This window comes from Pelodiscus sinensis, chromosome 1 (assembly GCF_049634645.1).
Source record: "Pelodiscus sinensis isolate JC-2024 chromosome 1, ASM4963464v1, whole genome shotgun sequence".
NCBI classification, from domain to species: domain Eukaryota; kingdom Metazoa; phylum Chordata; order Testudines; family Trionychidae; genus Pelodiscus; species Pelodiscus sinensis.
In genome coordinates, this window is record NC_134711.1 from 296,621,047 (window position 1) to 296,644,794 (window position 23,748).

Consider the following 23,748-nt stretch of genomic DNA (forward strand, 5'->3'; position numbering starts at 1 on the left):
CAGTTCTGGGTATAGACTCCAACAAGGAGGCTAGGGATGTTAGATCGCATGTAACTGAATAGTTATATAAATGCATCAAATTTTAGCAGTTACATGACTATTCAATAGTCCCTGGAGGCAACTAGTGCACTCCCAAGGAGCCCTCAATCACCCTGGACCGCTGCCTCTATCAGAGGTTAAGTGGTGGCCTTCCTGGCAAAAAATCTGATCCTCAAAATAGAGGAAAGTACTTGGAGCACTGCTAGAGGTTCTATTTCTATTCTTTCTGGAGGGGGGATTTCCATAATTTATAGTCAACCTATGGAACTCTTTGCCAGATGATGTTGTGAAGACCATGTCTTTAATAGGGTTTAAAAAAAAAACTAGATAAATTCATGGAGGTTAGGTCAATGGCTATTAGCCAAGATGAGGAGGAATGGTGTCCCTAGCCTCAGTTTGTCAGAGGATAGAAATGGATGATTGGAGAAGGATCACTTGTTCTGTTCACTCCCTTTGGGGCATATGGCATCGGCCATTGTTGGAAGACAGGATACTGGGCTAGATGGACCTTTGGTCTGACCCAGTATGGCCATTCTTATGTAATTCTGCAGGTATTCCTTCCCTGTGTTGCAGCAGGGAGAAGTCCCAGGAGTGACTCTTATTGGTTATTTGCTTTGATATAAATATATCTTCACATTATGGTATCGGCTGTTAAGACAAGTCTTCTCTCCCCAGATTACAGGAAAATCCTACACTTCTGCATGGCTCCATGCTGCTGTAATGATCCAGAAGGACGCAATCACAAATGGGGTATTCCTGGCTAGTGCTGAAATCTAAACAACATGACCTCAGAGAAGTAGAGAGGACCAAATTAAGCACTTTGTAGTTTAGTGTCATACTATGCCAGCAATGTAGTGTTATTTGATAGTGGGAGGATTGAAAAATTAATCAGAGATATAGATGCAGCCAGGAAAATTGAATTTAATCTCCTTTCAAAGTGCTCGGATTGGCCATTTAATTTGAAAGAAACTTCTGTCATGAGTACACAGGGAATTTTAGGTTTTTTTAAATATGTGAAATGCCCAACCCAACAATGTGTTGGAGTCCTAAATTTTAATAAAAGGCATGGCTTGATGCAGATATTACTGGGTTAGGTTCTATAATCTGTGTAACACATGAGGTCAGAAAAGATTATCACAATGTTCCCTTCTGGCCTTAAAATCTATGCAATTACAATTTGTAAGACAGAGTACCACAGTCTGATTACTGCCAATGGATCCAGACAGAATCCACTAGGGCTTATTAGTTTGTGTACGTGCCACAGAGTAATATGCTAGACAAATGAGCTACTCACACAGGAAAAAAATCTAACAGATTTATACCCAGGATTTTGGTTCACAAATACATAGCAGTAGAAGCAATGAGTTTGCCAGTATGCATGCTAAAAAATAAAGATTTTACTCTGAAGAACATCTGAGTACCCAAGCAAATAGCAATGCTACTTATATCACTGGAAGAAAGGCAAAAAAAAAAAGTTTACAGTACTGCAAGTTCTATGCAGCTATGTGCAAACTGACAACTGGATAACCAGTCCATTTCAGAATCAAGGTTAAAAAAGCCAGAAGCCAACAGAATCACTATATGCATAGAAACATCAGGATTACATACTGTAGATATGAACAGGGGAAGGTGGTAGAGAAATGTTCATGATTTACCAGGAATAAGAGACATCCCAAATTAATACTGATTTAGGAGTAAGGTGAAAGCTTATTTCTCCATGGAACAAATAAGGGAACAAAAAGTCTGTATCGCTGCCAGCAGACCCATTACTATCATGACAAAGTCACCAAGAGCAAGGTAAATTCAGTAAAATAAATTTCAGTATTTTATTCAGAAATTTAATCACCTATGTAATAAAAAAATTTGTTATATTAAAATACAGGCAGTCCCCGGGTTACGTGGATCCGACTTATGTCGGATCCCTACTTACGAACGGGGTGACTCACCACGCACTAGCTGCGCCCCTGCCAGCAGACCGCCGAGATGCGCCGCGGTCCCGCCGCCCGCGTCCTCCGCAGCGAGAAAAGCCGCTCCGCGTCTCCCTGGTCTGCTGGGGGGGGGGGGGGGGGCACACTCTGCCCCGGGCTTCCTGGAATGGTCAGCAGCAGCTGACTTGGGGACACCTGGGGTAATGTAGCTGGGGTGCTGCCGGGTCGGTCCCCGCAGTGCCGAGGTGCGAGGACCTACCCAGCAGCGCCCCAGCTGCTCTGTCCCAGGCATCCAGATTCAGCCGCTGTTGAAACTGATCAGTGGCTGATTCCAGGAAGCCCGGAGCAGAGAAACTCTGCCTCGGGCTTCCTGTAGTCAGCCACTGGTCAGTTTCAGCAGCGGCTCAATCTGGACGCCAGTTCCGACTTGCATACAAATTCAACTTAAGAACAAACCTACAGTCCCTATCTTGTACGTAACCCGGGGACTACCTGTATTAACAAATCCAAAACAAGTTGGGCCCAGAGCAAGAAACAAACAGTACAAATTTGAAAAATACTATTGCTGGACAGGAGCAGATCTTTTTTCTCCCCAGCATCTTTCCATCAGTCAGCTTTCCAAAATTTAACTGTATGAAAGCTATATCAGGAGATCAGACCTCTGAAGATGCAGATGACCAAGTGTGCCACTCCCTTACAAGAGTAACCAAGAACTCTCAGAATAGAAGGCTTTGATAATCCAAATACATTTAAATATCTCTTTAAAACAAGATGAAAAATGTGTTCATTTGCTAAACAAAATTCCTTATAACAACAGTTCAAGCAGTATTTAAATGTGTCAAACATCATTTTTACTGAAAAGTGATATTAAACTTAATCCATACTTCATATCACTGTGGCTTGCACAGTAGTAATTTAACTTCCAGGAACCTTAGAAATGCATTCATCTACCACTAAGTTCCATTTCATTACTCACTATAGGTTGGATCTCCCTAGTCTGATACCCTTGGAACCTGACTGTTCCCAAACAATTGAGTTTGCTGGATCAGGGGAGGTCAACTGAGGCCTGCCCGCCTGGCTCCACTGCTGACCCCAGCTGTTCTCTTCCCCCTCACCCTGGCCCTGGCCACCAGCCTTGCTCAGGCCGCCCTCCTACCTCTGCCAGCCCCAGTCAGGTGGCCAGCCTTGGGCTGCTCACCCCAGCCAGGCTCCCAGACAACCCTCAGCAGCTGCTGGTCCTCACCAGGATGCCAGTCCCACTATAGCCGCCGGCTCCACTTCTGATGGCCGTAGCCAGACTCCCAGCTATAAACCCTTTTGCTGCGTGACTCCCGGCTAATAGGGCTCTCTGGCCCAGAGACACCTGTGGTCCTGCCGGACCATGGAAGTCACCAGGCCAGAGTGCCCTGGATTTTAGAGGTTCAACCTATGTTCCATTGCAAAATTGGATGAGGTGACTGTCATTATGCTTGGCTTGATATTTTAATTCAGGTCTCAATGTACAGTTTGGTAACAGATTTAAAATGAAGGGCCAAATATTTAGAAGAATGCTGAAGCATACTAGAGAGAAATGTAACTGCCACCGGGCGGATTTGAACCTGGGACCGCTGGAGCTGAGTATGGGAGCCTCTATTCTCTGAGCTAAAAGCCAGCTGGCTCCCAGCCCATGCTGTAGAGGTCTCTTGGTCTTAATTGTTGCTGTGGTCTAGGTGCCACTGCATGGTATCCACATGAGGTGTGTGGGTTACATAGACATATATAGCTTTTAAAAACAAAACTAAATCAATTCATCAGAATTATAAAAATACTCTGGGAATCCTTCTCTGTTCGTAACTCTAATTGTTACAACAGTATTCAAGCCCTGGAGCGGCCACTGTCTTTTCACTTTGTACAATACCTAGCACAATGAAGTCCTGCACCATTAGTAAGGTGCCTGTGTGCTATGGCAAATAAATAATAAAAAAGAGTCCATGTTTCTTGTGCTGATGCCCTGTACTGACATATAATGTGTATGACAGAATCACAGAAACTAGTTATAAATAAGTGAGAAATTATCACTTTTACTGACACTAGGGAGCCTTACTACTTCCTCAGAGGCATTTGATCACAATTTCATAAGCATTCTTCATTGTGAACACTGTTTTGCTTACCTTGCGTGGCTGAAAATCATACTTCACACAATGCTGAAAACCTTTTCCTTTTGATTTCAATGATGTAACTATTAAGCAGTTGCCAACGAAATGAGCAGAGTACCCAACTCCTTTGCTAGTGCGAAAACTGAAAAGAAAGAATAATTAAGGACAAAAACATAAAATTTTCTGCGGACAAAGGGAAATTTTGACAAAAAAATTAAATATTTACAAACACCACAACTTTTGAAGCACAGAGCAAAATATTTTCTCTCTTTTAGATAATTACCTGATGTATCAGGGAACAGATTTAATACTGCTACACACATTAATCTAGCTATTTAGGCAATAATAAACATCAGTGTCTCATGATACCACCTATATGTTTTGTTAGACTATAAAGTGCTACCAGACCATTTGTTGTTTTTTTGTAATTTATCCTGTACAGACTAACTTGGCTATCCCCCAGAGCTTCAAAAATACTATTCTCATAAAACTCTTGGGAGGTAGCAAATATCTCTGATTTACAAAGAGAGATATGTAGTACAAAGACATTTGAAGGCCAGATTTTTAAAAGAATTTAGGCACCTAAAACTGCAGATAGCTGCCTACAGGTAATTTGAACAGAACCTAGGCAGATATCTTCCATTTTGGGAATCAAGTAACTTAGTGCTTTGAAAATCCCATTAGGTGCCTAAATTCTTCTAAAAATATGTCCCCAAGTAACAATCAGAAAATGAAGCTATGTATTTTAAGTACCTGTACAATGCCACAATCATATGATCATCCTTCCTCTCTTACGCTGGCTACTTCTCTGAAACTTCCTCTCTTATGTTACGTATTATGTATATCATATATATTCAGCATAATTAGGTGCCTGAAATTCAGTTCCTAATCCAAATTATGACATCTAAACATAAGTGACCTGATTTTCAAAAGTGCTAAATATCTATTAATCCAGTGGTCCCCAACCTTTCAGGGCTGCCTGGTGCCCAAAGGCAGGGCCACTCACGCACCACGCGCCTGGGGCAGGGACCATCCATGCGCCACGCACCCGGGGCCAGCACCCCACATGCGCAGCATGCCGGGGCCAGCCCAGATCATTTGGCGGGTGCACATAAATGCCCTGGTGGGGGCCATGGCACCCGCAGGCACCGTGTTGGGGACCAATGTTAGTGTGAGAAGTTCAGTCACATTATCTGCTTGCAATTCTGATTTCTCTGATTCCATGTATCATCCAGTTCCCTACCCTCTATTCAATTTCTTTTCCCCTTTAATTTCTAACAAATGAATTACCCCGTCTGAAAAAAAGGCTCTTTTTATCCCATCTGTCACTCCATCTACCATCCTTTTTCCCTTCGCTTTAAATCCAGGTGCTTTGACAATGATGTTTGTTTCCTTTGCCTTGATTTATCCCTCACTTAAATCCCCACCATATAGTCTTATCATAAGAATACAAGTGTCAGTGCTTTTTAGTCATTTCTATCTTCATCTTACATTCATCCCTCTGCTCTGAATTGTCTTTTTCTCCATCTTTGGGCTTTTTTGCTTCTGTATTCAGGTGATTGTTCTACTTTCCACACCTTAGTCAGGAGTTTTCCTTTTTTCCCTTCAGTGTCCAAATGAATTTTGTCCTTCATACACTCTTGACATTCTACAATTTATTCCTTGGGAACCTTAACCATCAGACCCACATATGCAATACTGTCAACTACCAACGACAGACTTTACTCAGTGGAAAAAACCCCATTTCCTGTTATCCAAACTTTCTGCCTCTCATCTGTATTATCAATAGCTCAATTATCCTGTCACTCACCAAAGCTCACAACACTGTGTGTTTGGTTTTTGTCTTGGAATATGTCACCTATATTGAAATGCAGTTAAGGTTGAAATTTCATCTTACATACTTATTTTACAAGGAAAAACACAATACAGAGTTTAATCAAACCAAATACAAACACTAAAAACCAAATAAATTCATTGCTCTGCTGTGCTTAAAAAAAAATCCAAACGTGTTAATATACAGAAATACACAGTTAAGGGAACAAAATAACCTTATCTCATCCTTGCAATCATGCCATGACAGCAATACAATTATGAAAAAAGTCATAGCTGTTTTGTCATCTTTTACTGTGCACAAATACATTCAGTTTTCCTCATATGGCTGACTCATTAAAACTAATAAAATTGCATGCAAACTAATTTCTGACCTGTTAATTGTATCATAATAATTAGTCATTAATAAATGAGCTTAATTATAATCTACTTTAATTAAATACAGCCTAAACACAAATTTTCAATTAACTTGTTTTGTGGAAGTTTGAAGAGTTTGTTAATCTGTTAAGAAAATTTGAGATGACAAAAAGTCTCAGATTCTAAATTTCTTAAAGGAAGCCATTTTAAACAAGTTTTTAACAAACTAACAGCTTTGTTTTTCAGTTCTCAGAAAATTGACTCTTTACTCAAAGAGTAAGTGTTGTAAGTGGAGGGAGGATATACTACATTTCCATGCATAAAAATTATAATGAATTCCTGCTTTAAAGCTTCAAAAGCAAATGAAATAAGAGAAGAGAGGTAAGTAGGCATTTTACTGTCCAGAAAAGATGAGGCAGCTGTGGAAGTTTCTCACACATTCCCACAGCAGCCAACTGAAAATGCTCCCATTTGGGATGGGGAATTAACAACATTTAGGAACTATTGCATCACTAAGTAACATCTGACATCTAAATTATACCAGTTCTAATTTCAAGCACACCTAGGAGAAGAGTAAATAAGTATGTCAGAGCTAAGGAAAAAAACAGGAATTTGAGAATCTTGAAAATGACATGCTTAGAGACAGAATTGGATTCAGTGACACTGATAAAAGGAGAAAAGTAAAGGCTGAAGCAGCTCATTTGGGCTAAAAGTAAGATTTGCAGAGCCTCAAGTTATTTAAAAAAAAAAAAAAAAAAAGATCGTATCTGGGCCACACACTGACAAGTTGATGTAGGCTCTTCCACAAAAGGGTACTCAGTGCAGTATAGTCAAGGCCTAGCACACCAAAGCTTATCCAAAGAAACTGAACACTTTTGTGGAAATATTGGGGGGTGGGGGAAGAGATTATAAGGTCGACAGACTTGCCTGGTCCCTGGGCAAGGTGGAGGTGGGGGGGGGGGGGAGGTGGATAACTTCACACTTCCAGAAGGGGAAGGGCCTCAGGTGGAATGGGCAGGGCTGGGGGCAAAAAGATACCAAGTCTCATCGAAATAAATGCTACACTTACAAACACGTGGGAATTCCAGAACAGACTTTGAATAAATCACCCTAACCACAGCAACAGATAAGAATAAGATCAGTCCTCAAGTTCATCATTACGAAAGCTACCTCTGCATAGCAAGGGATATGATTCCCAGCTCTCACATGTTGTTCATGAGCTGAGATTCAATGAACTAGCACAAACATAAATAGTAACGTAACTATGGCAGCATGGGATAGCTGCAAGCACATATTAGTACTTGCACTATGGATGTTTAGGTGGCAGTCTACGCAGAATGCCTAAGCTGTGCTACTACTGCTCATGCTATTGTGGCTATGCTACTGTTTATACTCACACAAATTCTCACTAAGTTAGCATAAGTATGCATACGTGAGCTAGAAATCACACCCCAGTACATAGTGCAGAAATAGCATCACACACCTATAATACCACTTGTGGAAAGTACACAACTACATCTAATATATGGAATACACATGCTGTTCATGAAGGCACCCAGGACCTGAGCAATATCCAGCAGTATTGATGGAACAAGATAATTCTATGGAAAGCATCTCAAATACAAATCCATCAGAAACCTCTCATGCCCAGCTGCAGATATATATCTTCTGTAGTGACACACTCAAAGATGCACTCAAGCAGTTAGAAAAGGAAAGGGTCATAGCCAAAAGGAATGCACCCACTTCATGAGTTAACAATGTGGTAATAACTGAAGAAAAATAAAAAGATTAGGCTTTGTTGGCATACCAAAGATCTTAAGGCTATACTGGGACAGTATTGATCCACCCCACAGTGGAAGATGTTCAGTGTCAAGAAGCTCGTAAAAAGCATATTCACTATACAAGATAAAAAAGATGGATATAGGGAAGTTACATTAGCTAAGAGTCATCTGAATGATTCACTTTCAGTACACTGTGGCACAGATACAAGTTTCTCCATCTACCTTTTGGAAGAATAGGTAACCAGTAAAGTATTTCTACAAAGAAATAGTGATACATATGGAGTTATTTCAGGAATCCATAACACAGAATATGACATGATAATAGCAGTATCAACTCAGGCAGAACATGAACAGATACTGAAGAAAATGAAGGCAACTCTCAGAGGGTTCACAGATCATTAAAGCAACTATAGGAGGGTAAAATCACTATCTGTGTTTCAGAGTATAACAGACCTCAATGATAGAGCAACACAAGGTTGGCAATCAGCAAGGATGGTAGCTACAAGTTCAGAGCTATTATGATCATAACATACTAAGATATTACATGAGAAATGTACAGCTGTAACAAGAAGGAACTAAGACACATGATTGTACCATACCAGAAACAGATAAATACAGACTTCTAAATCAGAAAAGTCATACAAGCAGCAGTTGGCAGCTATACCGGAAAACTAATAATCAGAGTTGAAACCAACATCTTCTCAGACACTGATTGCATCAGAATCATTAGAAAATAAATTCACAAGAAGTGGACATTAGGTGTGCATGCCAGTGCAATATTGAGATGTGTGAATTATTTATAAGAACTATGCAAGCACAATAAGCCAATTGTAAATCATAGATATCAGACTGGGAAAGGACCTCTAAAGGTCATTGAGTCCAGTTCCCTGCACTCATGGCAGGAACCAAGCACTGTCTAGACCATCCCTTATAGAGTCTAATCTACTCTTAATATCTAATGATAGAAACTCCATAAACTCCCTAGGCAATTTATTCCAGATCTTAACTATCCTGACAGGGAGTTTTTCCTAATGTCCAACCTAAACCTCCCTTGCTGAAATTAAACCCATTGCTTCTTGTCCTATCATCAGAGGCTAAGGAGCATAATTTTTCACCCTCTTCCTTGTAAGAACCTTTTATGTCCCCTGTCACACTTTTCTTTTCCAGGCTAAAAAAATCCAGTTCTTTCACTCTTCCTTCATAGATAAGATGACCATATATCCCTATGCTGAATATGGGACACCTGGTAAAATTACTCTTACTCAAGTGAGTTCAATGGCAATTAATGAGAACTGCCTAGGGGACAGAGTAGCCTTGTAGGCCGGGGGTGGCCAACCTATTCTGGGCAAAGAGCCAAGATATCAGTGGATCCAGCGCAAACAGCCAGGGCAAAGTTGGCAAGAAAAAAAAAACAAAAAGAGTGCCCCTTTAAGAAAACACATTTAGAGGCTTTTTGGCCACATCAGGCTCCCGCTGGCTGACACCATCTTTAATAGCCACTCCGGATGACTCCCTTGCCCCAATGAGCACAGGGAGCAGAGAAGAGAGGGGCGTTTTCAGGGGCGGCTTTCTGAGCCGCAGGGAGGGCTTCCCGAGCTGCTCCGGGGAAGGAAGAGCTACATGTGGCTCGCAAGCCGCAGGTTGGCCACAGCTGTAGGCCCTGGGGGCAGAATGTAGGGTGTGAAGAGGGTGCTATGCTCCTGCCTGGGGAACTGCTGTGGAGCCTTCGAGGTCAGGGCACAACCAGGCTGGAAATAGCTTCCTCTCTGCCACTGAAGTGCTTAGCTGAGGGGCAGAGATCTTCCCCATGCCAAATTGTATGAGAATTTGGCACATGCAGGGCTTGGCTCCTCCTAGACAGCACCCTGAGACACAGAGTCTTGAGCTTTATTTGGGTGCCAGCCTAGGCAGAGGGAGTGGGGGGAAGGAAGGAGCCTGCCAGCCAGGGTATTAGTAAGCTGAATGATCTGACTGGGGTTTATTGTCCACACAGTGCTGGGAGCAAGATACATCCACTGGTGGGGGTATGGAACAGCAGCAGGATTAGGGTAGGGGCATTGCAGGGAGGGAACAGTGAGAGGGTAAGTATGTAAAGGTGGGCCACAGAGATGACACAATTGACTACCATGAGGACACACTCACCAACCTCCGCAGCAAGTAGCCAGTGCTAATTGGAAATGGAAACGATGGTGAAAGGGGCAAAGAGAAAGCACGAGCCACTGGATCCCCACAAATTCACCCCTGGTGGGTATACAGCTGGTGAGCAAATACCTGTCCAAAACCAGGATCCACCAGTACTGATGGGAGGAGGAAAAAGAGGAAAAATGGGACAACTGTCCTACTTTTTTTTTTTTTTTTTTTTTTTTTTTTTTAAGGGGGGGCGAACCTTCAGGAGGGCTTAAATACAGGACACGCCCTTTAAAAATTGGACATGTGGTCATTACTCATAGGTCCTGTTTTCTAGACCTTTCATCATTTTTGTTGCGCCTTTCTGGACCTTCTCCAGATTATTCACATATTACCTGAATTGTGGAGTCCAGAACTGGACCCAATACACTAGTTGAGGCCTAATCAGCACAGAGTAGAAGAATGACTTTTTATGTCTGTCTTCCAACACTCCTAGCTAATGCATCCCAGAATAATTTTTGGTATTGATTTTTTTTTTTGGCCACAGTATCACACTGACTGATATTTAGTTTGTGGTCCACTAGGAAGTCATTTCCCATTTGTATGAGTAATGGATTGTTCCTTCCCAATTGGATTACCTTGCATTTATCCTTACTGAAAACCATCCTAAAGGAAACAAAAAGATACTAGATCTTTGTATTAATGAAGACTGGGGGATATGTGCGTGCTTTGAAATTATTTTCAAATTAAGAACATAACAGCCATACTGGGTCAAACCAAAGGTCCATCTATCTAGCCCATTATCCTGTCTGCCAACAGTGGCCATTACCAGATGCCCCAAAAGGAGGGATCACAGCAGGTAATCCTCATGTGATCCCTCCCCCATCACCCACCTCCAGAGAAACAGAGGTTAGAGATAGCCATGATGGGTAGGAATGGTAATTCCTGTTGATGGACCTAACCTCCATGAATCTATTTAGCTCTTTTTTGAGCTCTGTTAAAGTTCTAGCCTTCACCACATCTTCTGGCAAGGAGTTCCACAGGTTGACTCTACACTGAATGAAGAAAAACTTGCTTTTGTTTGTTTTACACATGCTGCCTATTAATTATATTGTGGGAATAAGTAAATAACTTGTCATTCACTTTCTCCATACCTGTCATGATTTTATAGACCTCCATCATATCCTCCATTAGTCTCCTCCTTTCTAAGATGAAAAGTCCAAGTCTCTTTAATCTCTCTTCATATGGGACCCATTACAAATCCCTAATAATTTTTGTTGCCCTTTTCTGAACCTTATCCAATGTCAATATATCGTTTTTGAGACGCGGCAACCACGTCTGCATGCAGTATTCAAAATGTGGGCGTACCATGGTTTTATATAGAGGCAATAAGATATTTTCTGTCATTCTCTCTTTTTTAATGCCTTCTATCATTCTATTTGCATTTTCTCCTACACTGCACACTGAGTGGATGTTTTCAGAGAACTCTTCACAATGACTCCAAGATCTCTCTCTTGAGTAGTTGTAGCCAAATTAGTGCCCATCATATTGTATATATAGTTGGGATTATTTTTCCAACATGCATTATGATACAGTTATCAACATTAAATTTCATTTGCCATTTTATTGCCCAATCACTTAGTTTGGTGAGATCTGTTTGAAGCTATCTTGAGCAGTTTAGTATCATCTGCTAATTGTGTCACCTCACTGTTTACCCCTTTCTTTAGATCATTTATAATAAGTTGAATAAGATGGGTCCCAGGATAGACCCTTGGGGTACCTCACTAGTTACCTCTCTCCACTCCAAAAACTTACATTTATTCCTACCCTTTGTTTCCTGTCTTTTAACCAGTTATCAATCATGAAAGGAGCTTCCCCTTATCCAATGAAAACTTACTTTACATAAGAGGGTCTGGTAAGGGACCATGTCAAAGGCTTTCTGGAAATCTAAGTATACTATATCCACTGGACTTCCTTGTCCTCACGTTTGTTGACTCCCTCAAACAACTAACAGATTAGTAAGGCATGATTTCCCTTTATAGAAACCATGTTAACTTTTGCTCAACAAATTATGTTCTTCTATGTTTGACAATTTTATTCTTTACTATAATTTCAAATAATTTGCCCGGTACTGATGTTAGACTTACTGATCTGTAATTGCCAGGATCACCTCCAGAGCCCTTTTTAAATATTGGTGTCACATTAGTTATCTTCCAATCATTAGGTACGGAATCCAATTTAAAGGATAGGTTACAAACCAGTTTTTAGTTCCACAATTTGCCATTTGAGTTATTTCAGAACCCATCTGGTCCTGGTGACTTATTACTGTTAAGTTTATCCAAAACCTCCTCTAATGATACCCCAATCTGGGACAATTCCTCAGATGAGTCACCTAAAAAGAATGGTCCAGGTTTGGGAATCTCCCCAATATCCTCAGCTGTGAAGACTGAAGTAAAGAATTTATTTAGCTTCTCTGCTATGACTTTATTATCTCTGAGTGCTCCTTTTGCATCTCGATCGTCCAAAGGCCCCACTAGTTATTTAACCAGCTTCCAGCTTCTGATGTACTTAAAGTAATAGTAAAATGTTTTAAGTTTCTGGCTAGCTGTTCTTCAAACTCCTTTTTGGCTTTTCTTATATTTTTACACTTAATTTGACAAAGTTTATGGTCCTTCTATTTTCCTCACTAGGATACGACTTTCACTTTATCTTTCACTGCTTCTTTTACTTGTTAAACCACAGTGGCACTTTTCTGGTTTTCTTACTGTGTTTTTAAATTTGGGGTATACATTTAAGTTGGGCCTCTATTATGCTGTTTTTGAAAAGTTTCCATGCAGTTTGAAGAGATTTTACTTTTGTCACTGTACCTTTTAATTTGTTGACCTAACTTCCTCATTTTTGTGTAGTTCCCCTTTCTGAAATTAAATGCCACAGTTTTGGGAAAAACAACTCAGCAGCACATCAGAGATGTTAAATTTTATTATATTATGTTCACTATTTCCAAGTGGTCCAATTATATTTACCTCTTGAACCAGATTCTGCGCTCTAGTTAGGACTAAATCAAGAATAGCCTCTCCCCTTGTGGGTTCCAGAACTAGCTGCTCCAAGAAGAAGTCATTTTAGGCATAAAGAAATTTTATCCTGCATCCTGTCCTGAGGTGACATGTACCCAGTCAATATGGGGATAGTTGAATCCCCCACTATTACCATGTTTTTTTAATTTGATAGCCTCTCTAATCTCCCTTAGCATTTCATAGTCACTATCAATGTCCTGATCGGGCGGTCAATAATATATCCTTACTGCTATATTCTTATTATTGGAGCATGGAATTACTATCCATAGAGATTCTATGGAACATTTTGGCTCATTTAAAATGTTTACTTTCTATATTTTTTATTCTACATTTTCTTTCACGTATAGTGCCACTCCTCCACCAGCATGACCTGTTCTGTCCTTCCGATATATTTTGTACCCGGATATGACTGTCCTATTGATTGTCCTCATTCTACCAAGTTTCCGTGATGCCTATTCTATCAATATCTCCTTTAAAACTAGGCACTCTTGTTCACCCATTTTACTATTTAGACTATTTTTAATTGTGCCACTTCTCCGTAGCAAAGTCATTAGCATGCTGTATATTTGAGAATGAGATCTAAGGCAATATATTTTAAGACTGAAATTAAAAGTATAATAAAAAATAGTTAAGACAAAATAATAATTCATTTAGTAAGGAAATATTAAAGAAAACACATTTTCAGATTGCATGCCAAGGTTTTAAGCTTTTCCAAAGCAAAAATGGGCAGAAACTAGTTTAAGAGTTGTCCTGGATATATAGGCATTGCAGTCACACAAAATTTTAATAGATCATTTTAATTAAACACTGAAAGTACATAATAGTAATAAAATGCAAAACAATCTAATCCCATAATTCCAATTTAACTTTGAACATATACCTATAAAATATTTTTTCTCCACAGAAAGTATTGTATTCCCAGAGCACACTGGTCAGCTGAAAGATTCTTCAACTTTGAGGTATATGATGCCTCTCAATGCTACATCTGAATAAGTTACTTAGCATTCTTACACAGTCAAAAACTAAGGCCAGGTCCACACTACAGGGGAAGGTCGGCTTAAGATACACAGTTCCAGCAACAGACAAAAAAAATAGAAAGTCAATGCAAGAAACACTCCCATCTACTTCCCTTACTCTTCGCAAGGAGTTCGAGTACTAGTGCTGACAGGGGCAACCTGCAGTGTTCAATTTAGCAGGTCTTTACTAGACCTGCTAAATAGAATGCAGAAGATCAACTGCCATAGCACTGATCTTCCAGGAAGTCAAGATGTGGCTTAATTCTCTAATTAGACTACTTAAGCCTAGTCTATTCTCAGGAGTGGAATCTGACAGGGATACAAGAAACATGTTAAGTGTTCCCACTCATGCTTATTAGTGTTGAATGTGGGTTTATCCCTCGCTGATAGAACAAAATAAAAATCAGGTTGATAAGCCCTCTCCGTGGTGTACAGTTTAAAAAAAAAAAAGACAGGTAGCTGCATTAGTCTCAGTCTGTAAAAACGAGTCCTGCGGCACCTTAAAGATTAACAAATTTATTTGGGCATAAACTATCAAGGGTAAAGAACACTTTGTCAGGTATATTTTTACCCACAAAAGTTTATGCCCAAATAAATCTGATTGTCCTTAAGGTGCCACAGGCCTCCTCATTGCTTTTTTAGTTCAAAAAGAATTCAGCTGAGTAGAAGTCATGAGTCCCTATGTTAAATTGAGCCTAACAATGAACCAGAAAGGCAAGCAGATAGATAAATGAGCATAAGCAACATTGTTATGCATAAGGGCATAGCTAGTAAAACTACATGAAAATTATTTGGGGAACAAATGCTTGTACAAGTGTTCAAGTTCAGACAAGATGACTAGTCCTTTCTTTGAGACACAGAGTAGGATGGATGGGAATAGCTTGATCTTAAGGAAAAGATTAGGGTATACGCCAATCACATTCTGGATGAGAAAATTAATTTTATCTATCTATTGTGCCCTCTTCTATATCTGATTTATCAAATATTACATTTTTCTGATATTTTATAAACCTATGCAAAGTGAAGATAGATAGGAAACAACATTAGAACTTCCCTTTTATAGTTATCTGTAATATGCAGAAAAATTAAGCATGTAGTAATATTTGATCGATTGATCAGTAAGGAAAAAAACATTTGTAGGAGCCGCCTTCTTGTGGGTTTGTGTGGTGAGTGTACATATGGCAGGGGGAGACCTACATACTGAATGAGATGTGTAATATTTCTGACCATTCTAACACTTAAATAAGCAATCTTTGTGGTTTAAATACAATAGTAGCAGAAAGTAGAAGGGAAAGATAGAACATACAATGAAATATGTAATGCAGAGAATTTGGTCATGCTGTAGATCTTTCAAAGAAACCAAGGCTGTTTCTCTCATTCATAGATTTAACCTGTTTCTTATAGTTGATATAAAAAGAATATTGCTTGCGTTGTTGCATTTCAAATATTAGGAAATAAATAGCATAGGCAATCTTAGAGAAGTTTCTAACAAAGTAAAAATTATTAAAATGTGGAAATGCTGGCAAAAAGAGCTTCATCTACTATTTTTAAATTAACTTTTTAATAAGGAAAACAAATATGTATAAGTTACTTACCAATAGAGATAGGGCTTATCCTTATCTACATTAATATTGTTTAATGGATCCATACGAAACCAGGTGTTAAGAGTAAACCCATTTTGGTAAGGCCACTTAGCAATAGGAGGTAACGCAATTGCCTACATAAAAGGAAAAAGTAAAAGTACTAGTGTATGTAATGTGGATTTGCATTGTTTTAATCAAACATTACTATTATGAAAGGCCCAAAATATTTTAGTTACTGTACTATAAATGCTTTATTGTTAAACTACTCTTGAAATGTTCTTGTTTTAAATTCACCAACTACATAAATTATGTCAATTGAGGACTTAAGATATTAATAAACAAATTATATTCTGACTACATTACAAAAGAGATAACATTCTGAGGAGAAAACAGAATACATTATTTTAATAGGTGTTAAAATTTTAATTCTGAAAACTGTAAAAATCAAATCAATTTAATTTAATATCAGGAGCAAATTATTCATGGTAGAGGACAAGACAAAAGATGCAACAAATTGTAATTTTTTTAAATATGCCCTGTAAGGATTTGAAAACTATACTGCTATTTTCATGGCCTTTGACCTGATGTTACATACTGAAGTGGAGAAGTTTAGTAACTGGCCATGAGGATAAAACTAAACAAATGTTAGAGATTGGCCTGTGTGGAACTCAAAGGATGTGATTTAATCAGTGCCATGGCTGCTGGCATTTTTGAAAAAATGTTTGATTTTTAAAGGCTGTCATTGGCTGAAGAGTTGGCCTGCAGTATAGCGATAAATAATATATAGAATAATAGGACTGGAAGGGACCTCAAGAGGTCATCGAGTCCAGCCCCCCGCCCTCAAGGCAGGACCAAGCTCCGTCTACACCATCCCTGACAGATGTCTATCTAACCTGTTCTTAAATATCTCCAGAGAGGGAGATTCCACCACCTCCCTTGGCAATTTATTCCAATATTTGACCACCCTGACAGGTTAGGAATTTTTTCCTAATGTCCAATCTAAACCTCCCTTGCTGCACTTTAAGCCCATTACTCCTTGTCCTGTCCTCAGAAACCAAGAGGAACAAATTTTCTCCTTCCTCCTTGTGACACCCTTTTAGATATTTGAAAACCGCTATCATGTCCCCCCTTAATCTTATTTTTTCTAAACTAAACAAGCCCAGTTCATGAAGCCTGGCTTCATAGGTCATATTCTCTAGACCTTTAATCATTCTTGTAGCTCTTCTCTGTACCCTTTCCAATTTCTCCACATCTTTCTTGAAATGTGGCGCCCAGAACTGAACACAGTACTCCAGCTGAGGCCTAACTAGTGCAGAGTAGAGCGGAAGAATGACTTCATGAGTTTTGCTTACAAAACACCTGTTGATACAACCTAGAATCATATTTGCTTTTTTTGCAACAGCATCACACTGTTGACTCATATTCAACTTGTGGTCCACTATGACCCCTAGATCCCTTTCCGCCATGCTCCTTCCTAGACAGTCGCTTCCCATCTTGTATGTATGGAACTGATTGTTCCTTCCTAAGTGGAGCACTTTGCATTTCTCTTTATTAAACTTCATCCTGTTTACCTCTGACCATTTCTCTAACTTGCTACGGTCATTTTGAATTATGTCCCTATCCTCCAAAGAAGTTGCAACCCCACCCAGTTTGGTATCATCTGCAAACTTAATAAGCGTACTCTCTATCCCAATATCTACATCATTGATGAAGATATTGAACAGTACGGGTCCCAAAACAGACCCTTGAGGAACTCCACTTGTTATCCCTTTCCAGCAGGATTTAGCACCGTTAACAACAACTCTCTGACTACGGTTATCCAGCCAATTATGCACCCACCTTATCGTGGCCCTATCTAAGTTATATTTGCCTAGTTTATCAATAAGAATATCATGCGAGACCGTATCAAATGCCTTACTAAAGTCTAGGTATATGACATCCACCGCTTCTCCCTTATCCACAAGGCTCGTTATCCTATCAAAGAAAGCTATCAGATCAGTTTGGCATGACTGGTTCTTCTCAAACCCATGCTGGCTATTCCCTATTTATTACCTTCCAAGTGTTTGCATATGATTTCCTTAATTACCTGCTCCATTATCTTCCCTGGGACAGACGTTAAACTGACCGGTCTGTAGTTTCCTGGGTTGTTCTTATTCCCCTTTTTATAGATGGGCACAATATTTGCCCTTTTCCAGTCTTCTGGAATCTCCCTTGTCTTCCATGATTTTTCAAAGATCATAGCTAAAGGCTCAGATACCTCCTCTATCAGCTCCTTGAGTATCCTGGGATGCATTTCATCAGGACCTGGTTACTTGCTGACATCTAACTTTCCTAAGTGATTTTTTTCCTAACTTGTTCTTTGTGTATCCTATCTTCTAAACTTACCCTCTCTCTCCTTGTATTCACTACGTTAGGCACACCTCCAGACTTCTCGGTGAAGACCGAAACAAAGAAGTCATTGAGCATCTCTGCCATTTCCAAGTTTCCTGTTACTGCTTCTCCCTCCTCACTGAGCAGTGGGCCTACCCACTAATACAAGTTAGATACCCTTTCTTTTCTCATTATGGTACTTATAACTAAAGTGCCACACTTTCATGGGGGTTTTTTGGAATTAAATGTTTATGATACCACAGAGTATTATGGCAAAGTCCCAAATATGAGAGAGTTGTTCAAAACGAAATATAGCATATTTTTAGATAACTGAAATTAGGGAACAGCCTTCTGTATGACTATCTGCAAACAATGTCGTCTCACCTTTTTGTACTTGACACAAAAAAGTACATGGAAATATTCTTCTAGGTAATAGGTCCATTTAATTCTAAAACTGAATAACCTATCTTCTTCAAGCGAGGCAAGATCGTTTTAAGTAGTATCTCAGACAAACATTTTACACTGGTTTTATTTAGTTTTTTGCCAAAGTTATCACTTATTCTAAGCTTTCTCTCTGCCCACTCCAAAACAGTCCCACATCAGTGCATTTTTCAAAGGGACGGAAGAGTGTGTGAAGAGGGAATGAACAACGATGAACAAATAGGTATTATAGAACAAACTAGAGTAACTTGGATTCCTTGAGCAGGGAAAGATTAATACATTTCAGTTATCTAGTAGAGGAAGTTAACATTTGTGCTATCCTGATTAGGAAGTATGGAAAGGGTATTAACTTTGTGGACTACTTAAAAGCCGAATAGGTTAATCACACAACCACCCTCCTAGAAAAGATTTAGAACAACTGCCACAACTCCAAGCATAAGCTAGTATGTAATAAACTTGCTTGCTTGGGGAATAGTAAGTTATTTGCCTGTTTTGAGGGGAGAGAAGAAAAACATTTCATACTAACAATAAAAAAGTGTTATAATTGGACACAGCATGATGTGAAACTGTATTAAGTACTTTGGGGAGGGCAGTGTTTCTTTTTGTTTATCCCAAAAAGCACCACCAAGAATAGAGTAATACCTGTTATTTCCATAACACAAAAAAAAGAAGAAAAAGAAGAAGTATGCTATTTGCACAGCTCTCAAATTTTCTCCATTTTGAAGAGTGTCAGGTTTTTTAGCCCCTAATATGCCATAAAAGTTTAATTCTATTGTTAAAAATTCACAAATTCATAGAAATATAGGGGACCTCAAGAATTCATAAACCCGGCCCCTCATGCTGAGGTATGATCAAAAATATACCTAGACCATCCCTGACAGATGTCTGCTAGACACTTCTTAGAAACTTCCAATTCCACAATCCCTATGGGAAGCCTATACCAAAGCTTAACTATTCTTGCAGAGTTGGGGGGAAAATTAATACCTAAGGGTGTATCTAGACTACAGGGTTTTTTTTTTAGAAAAGTGGCCTTTTTTCAAAAAAACTTGCCCTGTGTCTAGACTGCTGCCATGTACTTTCGAAAGTAAATCGAAAGAACACGGCAGTTTTTTTCAACCACAGAAAACCTCATTTTACAAGGAAGAACTCCTTTTTCAAAAGTGCTCTTTCGAAAAAAGGCGCTATGTAATGCAAACTATGCTTTTTTCAAAAGAAAGCTTCCAGACTGCCTGGGTGCTCTCTTTCGAAAAAGCAGCTTGCTTTTTCGAAAGTACTGGTTGTAGTCCTGAGACGCTCTTTTTTGAAAGAGGCTTTTTCAAAAGTATCTTTCGAAAAAGCCTCTTTCGAAAGATGCTTGCAGTCTAGACACAGCCTAACTTAAATCTCCTTTGCTGCAGACCATGGCCACTGCTTCTTGTCCTACTTCATTAGATATGGGGAACAAATGTTCACCATCTTCTTTATAAAAAGCTCATAATACATCTGAAGACTTATCACTATGGTGCACATGCATAACCCCACAGTTGAAAACAGGGACACATCACTGAGGGACAAACTAGCCTTTTCCAAATTATTTCCACATTAGACAATTAGTATCAAAAGAATATATCACACATAGTATAAAGGTTCCCAACATGAATACTTCAAGTCTGTCATATATGGTGTCCCACTTTTGAGCCTTGACAAGTTGAGAGTCAATTATATGTGTTTCACATTTATATAACAAGATAGATTGTAAATTCTTCAGGAGAGAAACCTAAGATATCCTTCAAATAATCCCATGTATTGTGCTTACTCTCAAGTAAACCACTGACACTTTTATAAATTGTCCCCAAGTAAGAACCTGAATACATAACCACAAGATTTTAATTTTTTACATTTTCAAGATATTTTTTAATTCTAGCCTTTTATTTTGTATATTAGGTAGCAGAATATATATACTTATATACACATACACACAGGGCTCGACAAATCGCTATGTCTACTCACCCATGGCGAGTAGATCTCAGCTGGTCGCCCGATCACTGGTGCTGCACTCATGTGCAGTGCCAGTCTGGCGCATGCGCGATGCGGGGCTGGCGAGTAGATCTCACCATGGTTCATCAAGCCGTGTGTGTGTGCGCGCGTACACATGCGCACGAGTGTAAGACACACACACACACACACACACACACACACACACACACAATCTTGCCTAATTCTTCCATTATTCATATTTGCCATTCTTTTATGCTCCTTTCGTCTTATTCTACATATTACTCAAAATTCATCAAGAGACCTCATCAATAAAAATAAACACAGAGAAAAACCCATTGGCAAAGGTGTCTTATTTCCCTCTAGAGAAAGTCCAGAGAAGAGCCAAACAATAACTAAAGGTCTAGAAAACATGAGCTATGAGAGAAGACTGAAAAAACTTAGTTTCTTTAGTTTGGAAAAGGGAAGACTGGAAGGGGACATGGCAGCAGCTTTCAAGTACCTAAAGGCGGTGTTAGAAGGAGGAAAGTGAAAAATTATTCTCCTTATCCTCTGATGATAGGACAAGCAGCAATGGGCTCAAATTGCAGCAAAGGAGGTTTAGATTGGACATTAGGAAAAACTCCATCAGGATGCTTAGGCACTGGAATAGGGTATAGATATCTCCAGTGACGGAGATTCCAAGAGCAGGTTAGATAGACATCGGTCAGAAATTATATAGATGGTGCTTGCTCCAGCCGAGAGGGCAGGGGACTGGATTTGATGACCTCTCAAGGTCCCTTCCAATATTCTCTGATTCTACAATTCTATAAGAATGGCCACACTGATCCAGACTTAAGGCCCATCTACCTAAGTATTCTGTCTTCCAACAGTGCCCAATGTCAGGTGCCTCAGAGGAACCAACAGAAGATCCATCACGTGACCCATCCCTTTCTCCTATTCCCAGCTTCTGACAAACAGAGGCTAGGGACACCATTTCTGTCTATCCTGGCTAATAGACATTGATTAACTAATTCTCCATAAATTCATCAGAATTTATCTAGCTTTTCTATAACCCTTTTATAATCTTGAACTCAACACCACCCTCTGACAAGGAGTTCCGTAGGTTGACTGTGCATTGTGTGAAGAAATACTTCCTTTTGTTTTAAACCTGCTGCCTATTAATTTCACTTAAGTTCTAGTGTTATGGGAACAAATAAGTAACTCTTCCTTATTTACTTTCTCTGCATCAGCCATGATTTTCTAGACCATTACCCTATCCCCCCTTAATCTTTTCTTTTCTAAGCTAAAAGTCCCAGTTTTATTAATCTCTCCGCATACAACAGCTGTTCCATACAACTAATCATTTTTGTTTCTCTTTTCTGAACTTCCCCAAATGCCAATATAGCTTTTTTATAGATGAGGCGGTCATATCTGCACACAGTATACAAGATGTGGGCATATGATTGATTTATATAGGGGCAATAAGATATTCTGTGCCTCATTCTCTATCCTTTCTTTAAATCATGCCCAACATTGTTTACTTTTTTTGACCAGTGCTGCACATTGAGTTTTCAGAGAACTATCCACAACGATGCCAAGATCGCTTTCTTGAAGGGTAAACAGCCAAATTAGTTCCCATCATTTTATACACAACTGGGATTGTGTTTTCCAATATGCATTACTTTGCATTTATCAACACTGAAATTCATCATCCATTTTGTTGCCCAGACAACTAGTTTTCAGATCCTTTTGAAGTTCTTCACAGTCTGCTTTGGTCTGACCTATTTTAAGGGGATAACCATCTGCAAATGAATGACCTAAACATACTGAATTGTCTAACAACATTTAAGTAAAATATATAGAATCCATGATTGAGCCTGTATCAAAAATTGAGTTAAAGTTTGCTTTTCTGTATAACAATTCATAAGAACATAAGAATGGCTGTACTGGGTCAGACCAAAGGTCCATCTAGCCCAGTAGCCTGTTTGTCGACAGTGGCCAGCACCAGGTGCCCAAGAGAGGGTGGACTGAAGACAATGATCAAGCGATTTGTCTCCTGCCATCCCTCTCCAGCCTCTGACAAACAGAGGCCAGGGACACCAATTCTATCCCCTGGCTAATAGCCTTTTATGGACCTAACCTCCATGAAATTATCTAGCTTCTCTTTAAACTCTGTTATAGTCCTAGCCTTCACACTGTGTGAAGAAGAACTTTCTTTTATTAGTTTTAAACCTGCTACCCATTAATTTCATTTGGTGTCCTCTAGTTCTTCTATTATGGGAACTAATAAATAACTTTTCTTTATAGGCCCTCTCCACACCACTCATGATTTTATAGACCTCTATCATATCCCCCCTCAGTCTCCTCTTTTCTAAACTGACAAGCCCCAGTCGCTTTAACCTCTCTTCATATGGGACTCATTCCAAACCCCTAATCATTTTAGTTGCCTTTTTCTGAACCCTTTCCAAGGCCAAAATATCTTTTTTGAGGTGAGGAGACCACATCTGTATACAGTATTCAACATGTGGGCGTACCATAGTTTTATACAGGGGCAGTAAGATATTCTGGGTCTTATTTTCTATCCCTTTCCTAATAATTCCTAGCATCCTATTTGCCTTTTTGACCGCCACTGCACACTGCGTGGAAGTTTTCAGAGAAAAGGGAGTTACTCACCTCATGCAGTAACGAGTGTTCTTCGAGATGTGTCCCCGTGGGAGCTCCACTCTAGGTGAAGGGTCACCCTGAGCCGCAGATCAGAGCTTTGTATAGCCGTTTCCCCTGTTGAGCCACGCATGCCCAGGAGGCGTCTCGAGCCCTTCCCGCCTCCTGAGGAGCACGGCTCAACCCCCTCCCTTTCAGTTCGTCTCCTCTCGAGAATTTTGACTCTGAGCAGAGGGGAGGTAGGAAGGGTCGTGAAGCACCCATGGGGACACACATCTCGAAGAACACTCGTTACTGCACGAGGTGAGTAACTCCCTTTTCTTCTTCGAGTAGTGTCCCCATGGGTGCTCCACTCTAGGTGACTACAAAGCAGTATTCAACATAAGGCTGGAGGGAGCCGGAGTCATTGTTTGGCAGTGGTAGAGAGCACTGCTGTGGCAACTGCTGAAT

At 39.7% G+C, this 23,748-nt stretch overlaps 1 protein-coding gene across 15 annotated transcripts in view; it reads right to left on the reverse strand.

The window, feature by feature from the left end:
• NBEA (neurobeachin) overlaps positions 1 to 23,748 on the reverse strand; it is a 748,692-nt gene that overhangs the window by 622,270 nt on the left and 102,674 nt on the right. For all 15 annotated transcript variants that reach the window (XM_075919184.1, XM_075919178.1, XM_075919179.1 and 12 more), the window contains exons 5-6: positions 15,883 to 16,004; positions 4,118 to 4,244 (exon numbers count right to left, since the gene is read on the reverse strand). In XM_075919184.1, the coding sequence (XP_075775299.1) occupies positions 4,118 to 4,244; positions 15,883 to 16,004 (249 nt within the window). The remainder of the gene's footprint in view (positions 1 to 4,117; positions 4,245 to 15,882; positions 16,005 to 23,748) is intronic.